This window comes from Ctenocephalides felis, unplaced genomic scaffold, assembly GCF_003426905.1.
Source record: "Ctenocephalides felis isolate EL2017-DRISC unplaced genomic scaffold, ASM342690v1 CF-g0.4_SCAFFOLD_01492, whole genome shotgun sequence".
Taxonomy (NCBI): domain Eukaryota; kingdom Metazoa; phylum Arthropoda; class Insecta; order Siphonaptera; family Pulicidae; genus Ctenocephalides; species Ctenocephalides felis.
Window position 1 is genome coordinate 39,793,153 of NW_020537646.1, and position 8,692 is coordinate 39,801,844.

The 8,692-nt window shown below is 28.4% G+C and overlaps 3 protein-coding genes across 6 annotated transcripts; 1 reads left to right on the forward strand and 2 right to left on the reverse strand.

Moving 5' to 3' along the window:
• The first annotated feature begins 1,253 nt into the window (after positions 1-1,253).
• On the forward strand, positions 1,254-3,934 carry LOC113371227 (G patch domain-containing protein 4-like). Its single transcript, XM_026611865.1, has 5 exons — positions 1,254-1,546; positions 1,638-1,760; positions 1,828-2,059; positions 2,120-2,278; positions 2,344-3,934. Exons 1-5 carry the CDS (start codon positions 1,474-1,476, stop codon positions 3,932-3,934), a joined length of 2,178 nt encoding a protein of 725 aa, XP_026467650.1. The 5' UTR covers positions 1,254-1,473.
• LOC113370112 (ubiquitin-fold modifier-conjugating enzyme 1-like) lies at positions 3,928-5,003 on the reverse strand. Its single transcript, XM_026610782.1, has 4 exons — positions 4,794-5,003; positions 4,589-4,720; positions 4,122-4,289; positions 3,928-4,053 (listed from the first exon to the last, which is right to left on the reverse strand). The coding sequence occupies exons 1-4, from the start codon at positions 4,911-4,913 to the stop codon at positions 3,976-3,978; spliced, it is 498 nt and encodes a 165-aa protein (XP_026466567.1). The 5' UTR covers positions 4,914-5,003; the 3' UTR covers positions 3,928-3,975.
• Positions 5,004-5,372: 369 nt separating this feature from the next.
• On the reverse strand, positions 5,373-7,775 carry LOC113370468 (RING finger and transmembrane domain-containing protein 2-like). 4 transcript variants are annotated; one of them, XM_026611137.1, is made up of 7 exons: positions 7,478-7,774; positions 7,153-7,406; positions 6,595-6,912; positions 6,067-6,492; positions 5,893-6,000; positions 5,711-5,818; positions 5,373-5,624 (listed from the first exon to the last, which is right to left on the reverse strand). In XM_026611137.1, exons 2-7 carry the CDS (start codon positions 7,393-7,395, stop codon positions 5,391-5,393), a joined length of 1,437 nt encoding a protein of 478 aa, XP_026466922.1. In that variant the 5' UTR covers positions 7,396-7,406; positions 7,478-7,774; the 3' UTR covers positions 5,373-5,390. The 4 variants fall into 4 exon arrangements, with proteins under 4 accessions (XP_026466922.1, XP_026466925.1, XP_026466924.1 ...); XM_026611140.1 differs by having other exon boundaries at positions 5,391-5,624; positions 7,536-7,775; XM_026611139.1 differs by having other exon boundaries at positions 5,391-5,624; positions 7,153-7,429; positions 7,536-7,775.
• Between the last annotated feature and the right edge of the window lie 917 nt (positions 7,776-8,692).

The following is an 8,692-nucleotide window of genomic DNA, read 5'->3' on the forward strand; positions in this document are numbered from 1 at the left end:
AGTTTTCTTAGATTTTTGATTTTGATTGATGAAAATTATAAGGAATATAATATATTTATGATTGAGAAATAAAAATAATAAAAGTTTAAATTCATGAACTACTACTGACATAGATAAACAAGTATAAATAATATGTACATATTTCTTTTACTACTAATATTATTTATTTCACGATTTTCTAGTAATAATATTTTCTGTATTACTGATATGTACTTTTACTGCCAATGACAATATTGCGAATGGTGATACGAAAAAACTTATTTGTGTAAATTGTTTAAACAAATAAACATTTGAATATGAAGTACCAACCGCAACCAATTTATATGTATGTACCTACCCATAGATGTACCTACCTACAATTTCAATTTTTTGCATGATTAATGCTGCAGTTTAGTATATGCATGTATTGTAATCTAAGAAACTATGTATGAACATACGTAAGAAAATTTCAATTTCTTAATAAACTTTATTTTTGTTGATATCTATGTATGTATTTATTATTTTTAATGAATATACAGCATTATTCTTCATATATTCGATTATTAATATGCCTATCAACAACATTTAGTCTGGTTAATCAAGACTCTACTGTATAATTCAAATAATATATAACTCAATGTACTTGTTAAAGAAATTCCAAATGAATAACATGTCTCGATGAGAAGAGCTTTTTAAATCTTTTCATTTATTTTAATTTTATTTTTATTTTTAGTAATTTAAGATTTATTAGAAAATTATTGTCACATGACTATATAGTTATATTAATTGGTACCATATGTTTTGTGTTTTTCTTTAAATTATTTGTATGCACTGAAGATGGGTCAAATCAGGACCCGAAAAGTTTAACAATAAAGATAGTTTTTCTTCACTAAAATTGTTTAATTATTGGATGGATGGAGGATTAAGGGTATAGTTGAATTTGAAGAATTTGAATATGAACCACATTCTAAAATACGGCAGTTGAAAAGATTTTAAAATCACTTTTATAAAGAAAATTGAATCTTATTTTTAAAAAAATGTTAAAGTTAAACGACTTAAATTAAATAAACTAACCTTGAATTCAATAAACTGTCAAATGTCGGACGTACCAACAATCAGAAGACTATTTGTTTCATCCTTCACCACCGTGAACGCTCTAATCGCACCTAGCGGCAGTTTTATGCAATCATACTTACAAATTTAAAAAAAGAACATTAACATTATTATTAATAATGATTAATTAATATACCTCATAAAATTTTAATACAATGATTACAAGACAAATTTCACAAATTTCTTAATAAATTTACATCTCATCTTTCATCTACTCATGGACATATGAACATAACCTATTCTGTCAGTGGTTTTGCCATGTGCTGCTCGTTGTTCCTCTTCTCATGAATGCTGTAATTACATATGATTTAATTGTTCACTTCATTACCTTCTGCGTTTTACTATAACATTGAACATAAAATAACATAAATAAACTACATCATGGCGATGTTAGCAGAAAGAAAACGCAAAGTTAAATGGGCTTTAAATCCGCGTGGAAAACAATGGAGTGAAGGTTAAATTTTTTATAATTCTTTTTATTAATTAATTAATTAGTGAATCATAATTTTTAGTCTTCATATTACAAACTATTATATAATTTTCAGACTCTAATAAATTCGGACAAAAATTACTGGAAAAAATGGGGTGGACCAGTGGTAAAGGCTTGGGTGTGAATGAAAGTGGCATAACAGAACATATAAAAGTAGCTTTTAAAAATGATTCACAAGGTAAGTTTATGTGATTAAGTTATAATAATCGTACTATTATTGCATAAATCTCTAATAATTATTTCAGGAATTGGTTACAAACTAAGAGATGACCAATGGACACAGCATGAAGATCAATTCAATTCATTGTTAAGTTCATTAAACGGTGAATCTATTGTTAAAAATGATACACAAGTAGAAGAAGAAGTCACTTCTTGTTCTGGTTTTGGTTTCAAAGACAAAAATAAAGAAACTGTAGTTAAAGAACTTAGTGGAGAATCATTGGAAGATAAATCTAAGAAATCTAAAGCTAGAGTACAGTACGTAATTTAATTTTATGTTCGTGTTATTATAAGAATTGATGTAATTTATTTTTACAGTTACAAAAAATTTACCAGAGGAAAGGATATATCAAGGTATAGTGAAAAGGATTTAGCTAATATTTTTGGTAAAAAAGTGGATGATATTAAAACTGAAGAGAACAAAACTGTTTCAAATGTTGAGAGTGATCCACCAAAGGCTACAGAAGATAATGAGAAGTATGTATACTATTATATGTTTATAAATAATACATTAATTATTAATACAGATCTTTTAATTTCAGAAAAGATTTTTCTTTCGGAATAACAACTATTGAGACAAAATTAAGTATAAGCGACTATTTCAAAAGTAAAATGCCCATTAAGAAAACCAATAAATATATTGTGGGCTCTGATGGTGTTCTCAAAACATTAAAAGAAGAAAATGTTAACAATGACCAAGAAATAGATACCTTTAGACCATCTTTCAATCTCAATGAAAAGATTAGTAAAGAAGAAGAATCAGTTCGGTCTACAGAGCATGAAATAACATCTGAATTTGATAGACAAGATGGTTTTCGACCTTCTTTCAATTTAGAACAAACTGAATCATCGTGCAATGTAACTAATAAAGTTGAAAATCACAATTCTAAAGGTGCAATAACAGAAAACCCAGATACTAATATGGAGGAAAATACAGCATATAAAAAGAATAAAAAAATAAAGAAATCTAAAGAAGATGTGATGGATGTCATTCCTGATCCAAAAGAAATTATAGAATTTGATCAAAATTCTAATGATTGCAAAATTGTTAAAAAGAAAAAGAAAAAAGATAAAAAATCTAAATCAACAAAATCGAATGCTGACAATGGCATGGATAATGAGGAATCTAAAACTGTCACATCGGAAGATACTACTGATGGATTAGAGGTTCAAAATAAGGGAAAACAAAAGAATATAGTTAAACACAATATTTTGGATGGGGAATTGCTTATTAATGGTGATGTTGAAAATGTGTTAGAAACTGCAGATAAATCAAAAAAGAAGAAGAAAAAGCACGTATTTCAAAACAATGAAATAAATGAAAATATTTCAAAAGATGAATCAGTGCTAAATGTGGCTGAATGTACATCTAATATTTTATCAGATAATTGTAATAAGAAAAACAAAAAGAACAAAAACAAGGATATTAGTTTAGATGAGGAGATTATTGTACATAGTGAAAAAGAGCAGAATAACATTAACACAATTGACAAAGGCATTGACAGTTGCATAAACAAAAAAAAAAGTAAAAAGAATAAGAAGAAAAAATCAAAAGAATATAGTAACGAAGCTGAAGAAATACCGAATATGAATGAAAATGATGTGCATGAAGAACCTGAAAATAAGATTTCAGAAAATGACATATGTAACAATAATGAAAACACCGACAAACCATCCAAGAAGTCTAAAAAGAAGAAAAAAACTAAGTGTGACAATGAGGTAGATTCCAGAGAGGAGTTCGAAGAAAATAATTTAAATATTCAAGATATCAATAATACACATACTAGTAAAGAAAAAAAACGGAAGTTCATTAATGATGATCATGAACAAAATACCATTCATGAATCTCCTATTTCTGAATCACCCACAACAAAGAAACTTAAAAAAGATAAAATTGAAACAAATGAACCTTCAGATGAAATAGATTGTTCTAAGAAAACTTCAAATGATACATATTCTAATGTTCCTAAAAAGCAATTTGATAAGAAATTGTTTGCACAAAGACAAGCTGAGCGTCTGGATAGAAAAATGTTGAAAGAAAAACTTAGAAAAGTGCATGCACAAAAAGGAACATTCATATCCAAAAGTGCTTTTTCCGGATCCAATTTATTAAAATTACCTGGCTATTGTTGATATTATTTATTATATAATAAAATTGTTTATAAAAATTTAATTTATTCAGTTTTTTCTTGATACGTTATTACACCTTTTGCTATTAAATCTGGAATTTCCACAGCGAGCCAAGGCCCAAGCTAAAAAGTTAACACATTCAGTAAATTATTTAAAGCATTTTTAAAAAATATGATGAAAGTTAACATACCCCTAAAGCCATTGCATGTGCAATACCAAATTTTGGAGCATTCTTAGACCATAAAGGTTTGAAATGATCTGACAAACATATTTTTCCACCTCGATACATTTTAGCTGTTTTTCCATCTAATTCTGGCAGAGCCAATTCAGGGGATGTCATAGGGTATGTTACAGGAATCTTATAAAGAGAAAACATACATGGGATTGCAATAATTATCAATAAGCCTCAGATATGTAGGCCATATATTCTTAAATTTGTGGGTCAACAAAAAAGACAATTTTGAGATCACGTCTATCCGCTAAAGTATCAAGTCTACTTATAAAAAGACTATATGAAGAGTAACTGTGAATACATTATTACTTAACTTTAAACTAAAATTAAATTGATTTAATTAGTAGGTTCATTAACAGCAAACCGTAAAATCAAATTTGAAAGTAATTCATCTTACCTGTTATTTTTCTATTGTCTATTCTTACCTCAAATTCAATGTCAAATTCATATTTTAGTAGCTCGTGCATGTACCAACATTTTCCAAACCATCTATTTCCATCTTTGTTAGATTCTAAGCGAAACCAATCATTTCCCGCATCTTTATTATTCTGTACATACTTTAAAATAAAAATAAATTTATTATTATATGTCCAAAATTTATTCAAATATTTGTAATTTAAGTCTTATAACCTTAATTAATGCTAAATATTCTTCTTTCAATCTGGCTGGCCATTGACTTTTATCTCTTGGACCTGCTTTTGTTTTCAAGAGCGGTATTCCAGATAAGGTTTTGTGTGTATTTTCATCCATGTTTTATTTTAATATCTTATTAGTGAAAGTCGTGAAACAGTATTACAATTTCTGACAAATAGCTGACATGTCATCAATTTCACAACAATAGTGAAGTTGGCAAAGTATAAGTCACATTTTTCGAGAGCGATGACGTTTCGGCTCATAGATAAATAAGCATAGACATGGCATAGACTTTCACCTTAGAGTCTGGAAAAAAAAACTGTTGGTTGATTGAACGCCCATCACCAAGCATCACTACTTACCTGATACAGATAGAGCATGAGCATGTTTTCATATTTGGTATCACATCATCATTTTCATGTTATAACTAAATTGTTATATTTTCTTGTTACTAAATTTTAAATCGATATATTAATAATAAGAATAAATTATACTATCATAACTTTAATATAATTATCACTTTATAACGAATATATATCTATATATAAAAGTAGATTAATTTTAATTAGTCTTAGTTTTATCACATATTTAAAATTAGTACAATTGAATAAAGTATGTTGTTGCACCATTCTTGAATGATGGATCCTCCACAACTTTAGCTCGACACAAAGGACATGTCTGTTCTCTATCAAACCAGATTGTTACACAGGGTTCACAAAAAATATGTCTGCATGCTAGTAGCACTGGTGTATTATATTCATCATGGCAAATAGGACACTGATTGCCTGCTGAGATTAATTGTTCCATGGTTGGAGAAATTCCAAGATTCTGAAATATAAATAACATTTATTAATACAGTATCTAAATTAAACATTAACGCTTAACATATTATTTCCAATAACAAATATAACTACCACATCTTGTAGCATTTTAAGAATGGCATTCTTAAAAGACTTTGCTCTCTGTAATAAATCTGTTCCTTTTGATACCATATATGCCGCAGAAAACAGCACACCCATAATCTAAAATTAATTGTAGAAAATTACATAGAAAACGTCAAGAAACTTGATACAAAATCTTCAAATCAATTTTATACCTTTTCTGATCCTTGATAATATTCTAGCAAATAGTACAGCCAAGGTTGGATTGGAGCTAAAGCTCTATAGAATTGCGAGCTCATTTCAATCATTAAAAATACTTTACCCTAAAAAAATTGTATATTGAGCTCACTATCTATGCATAAAAATGTATAATTCAGAAAAAAACTTACACGCTTTTGATATGCTAATAATTTCCCTGGTAAACTCACAACTAATATTTTGGTTGCTACTGTTAAAAGTTTAATTGTAATATCAACAATGCCAGTTAACCACAACAAATCCCAAATTGTTACAATATGGTCATAAGAGCCCATAAACACAAGATTCATAAATAAGTTTTCTCCTTGGAATAGATAGTTTATTAAAATAATACATCCTGTTATATAAACTACCTCGATTGCTAAAGTTGAAAATGATTTTCTTTGTTGCTTACTGGCTTCACGAATAATTGTTTTATTTGCATGGATAAATGTTACTAATAAAACCAATAAAATCAATAATATTTCTCTGTTATCATAAAGGCATTTTCCTAGCAAAATCAATGAAAATGGTAAATACCGTAAAAGTGTTTGCATAATTGCTCTTGCTTCAGGATTCTGAAAAATAATAATGTTTAAAAACATTTTTGTATATTGTAATTAAAAATATATATGGCGTAAAGTTCTGCAATATGAAAAATAAGCATTTATCATTATAACCTGTCGTAAAGCTTCATTTACTGGTATTTCTAAGCTTCTAATATTTGCTTGTTGGTCAGCATCTATTCCACGTGATATAGTTCCATCTCCGTTTGTTACCGAATTCGTTTCGTCATTTGAAGATTCACCAATATTTAAATGTGAATGTGAATGAGCATGTACATGACCAGAACCATTGTGATTATGACTGGTACCTTGTTCTAAGTTGATGATAAAACTTTCATTTCTTTGCATAGGTGCTGCGTTCATAGATTCATAATTGTTAATACTATTAACTGGAATTTCAGTATGATGGGATGTAAGCCAATTTGAATGGACCTGAATTACACAAAATGTTTTATACTTAGAAATAATTTGGATTTAAATATTGTTGGTTTATGGATATTATCAAAAAAAAAAAAAATGAGAGTATTGAAGCAAAATAATTTTAAAACAAATTGAATATAATCAATCAATAATATATCGATATCATTTAAGCAAAAATTTGTTATTCAAAAAGCACTTCAAAAATATAATCTTTACATTAACCTTTATACTATATAAAAAATAATACTTAACTGTTTGAACTATAGGCCGTATTTCTTGGAAAACATTTTGTATATTATCTCTAATGGATCGTGTACCAGAATTAGACATTAGTCTAGCTCTTTCCGTTAGCATTGATCTATCAAAGAAGCTGCTACTTGATTGACTTCTAGCGGGATCAAAATTGTTTTGTAATTGTTGATTGATGGGGCCCCCATTGGGATTTTCTAATAAAATCCTATGACTATCTGGATTGACATGTGACGGCAGTGACATGATATGATCTTCTGTAAATTTTGTTCGAACTAAACTGTGATTATGATAAATGTTTTATTAAACAAGAATGAAATAAACGTACATTTTTATACAATAGTAATTACGTTAATGTCTTCAGTTGAAATGCCACACAATATTACCTTCAATTTGCAAAATATATTTCAGAGAATCACAAAATGAACTACGTGTAATTCTAACAATAACGAGTTCATTTTATCGCACTAAAACACTTAGGTGAGAAAGTTAATGATTAAAATGCTTATCTCCGTCAGAGAAAATGCATGAACGGTTTATTGTTACGACTTTTGACAGATGACAATTCAACCTGCGTATTATTTATTCATTTTTATTTAAAAAAACACTTGAACTGGAAGCGCTGAAAAAGTGCAAGTAAAGTGGAAATTAAATTTAGCACATACAAAAATTTTGCATAATTTTCTCTTTAAATAAATTGTTTCAATATTTCCTCCCATTTGGATAACATCATAAAAACATGAAAATTTTGAGCGATGAGCAAACTGGCATGCATAGATACAGGCATAGATACCAGGCCCTATTATCTCAGTATAAAATCCGCGTTCACAACGCGTAGTTCCAGTCACGGCCGCTAGGCGCAAATTTGGCGCTAGTGAGCCGATGACAAGTTTGACAGGTTAGTAATTCACGAGCAATATGTACCAGAAATGTCAAAATTTTGTTTTGATTCTTATTGTGATTGTTGTGTTTACAAGTGTTTTATAATTGTTTATACGGTTTTATTTGTGATTCAAACAAAATCTATAACTCTTAAATGAAGAGGATATAAAGCAGTTGTTAAAGCAGTGTATATAATAAAAATTTAATCACAATACATTTTGGGAGCAAGCTAGGGCTCTTTTGTAAGAAAGGCAAGGCTCCTCTAACTTTTCAGAATTGTATTAAACTTTGGAGGCTCTTAAATATATATGGAAAAGCATAAATAGACTAGACTTTACATTTTTTAGGAACGCCACTGAGTTAATGAACGAAATCCAATTGCCGTGCAAGATGATAAAATAAGTTAATTTAATGCAGCAGTTTTTTGAATATTCAAGATAATATCAAGAGCCATTTAGCATGACTGGATTTATCGCAAAGAATGTGCTGAAAAGTGACAAATCTTACTTGGAATGATTATTAGTTAATAAAATAATGCACAGACACTATAATTTAAACACCATGTTTTGTGTTCACAACATTATTGGTAGTGAATAATGAATGATTATCCACTTGAAGGCAGGAATCCTGTAATTCGTTAAACTTTTTATTTTTCCTTTTT

Coding starts and splice junctions, on each gene's coding strand:
- LOC113371227 (XM_026611865.1), top strand. CDS start 1,474: ATGGCGATGTTAGCAGAAAGAAAACGCAAAGTTAAATGGGCTTTAAAT. Junction 1,761..1,827: donor TTTTAAAAATGATTCACAAG/GTAAGTTTATGT, acceptor TAATTATTTCAG/GAATTGGTTACAAACTAAGA. Junction 2,060..2,119: donor AAATCTAAAGCTAGAGTACA/GTACGTAATTTA, acceptor TTATTTTTACAG/TTACAAAAAATTTACCAGAG.
- LOC113370468 (XM_026611137.1), bottom strand. CDS start 7,395: ATGTCACTGCCGTCACATGTCAATCCAGATAGTCATAGGATTTTATTA. Junction 6,913..7,152: donor TACGGCCTATAGTTCAAACA/GTTAAGTATTAT, acceptor TGTGTAATTCAG/GTCCATTCAAATTGGCTTAC. Junction 5,625..5,710: donor TTAAAATGCTACAAGATGTG/GTAGTTATATTT, acceptor TTTATATTTCAG/AATCTTGGAATTTCTCCAAC.
- LOC113370112 (XM_026610782.1), bottom strand. CDS start 4,913: ATGGATGAAAATACACACAAAACCTTATCTGGAATACCGCTCTTGAAA. Junction 4,721..4,793: donor AATATTTAGCATTAATTAAG/GTTATAAGACTT, acceptor TTTATTTTAAAG/TATGTACAGAATAATAAAGA. Junction 4,054..4,121: donor CACATGCAATGGCTTTAGGG/GTATGTTAACTT, acceptor TTAACTTTTTAG/CTTGGGCCTTGGCTCGCTGT.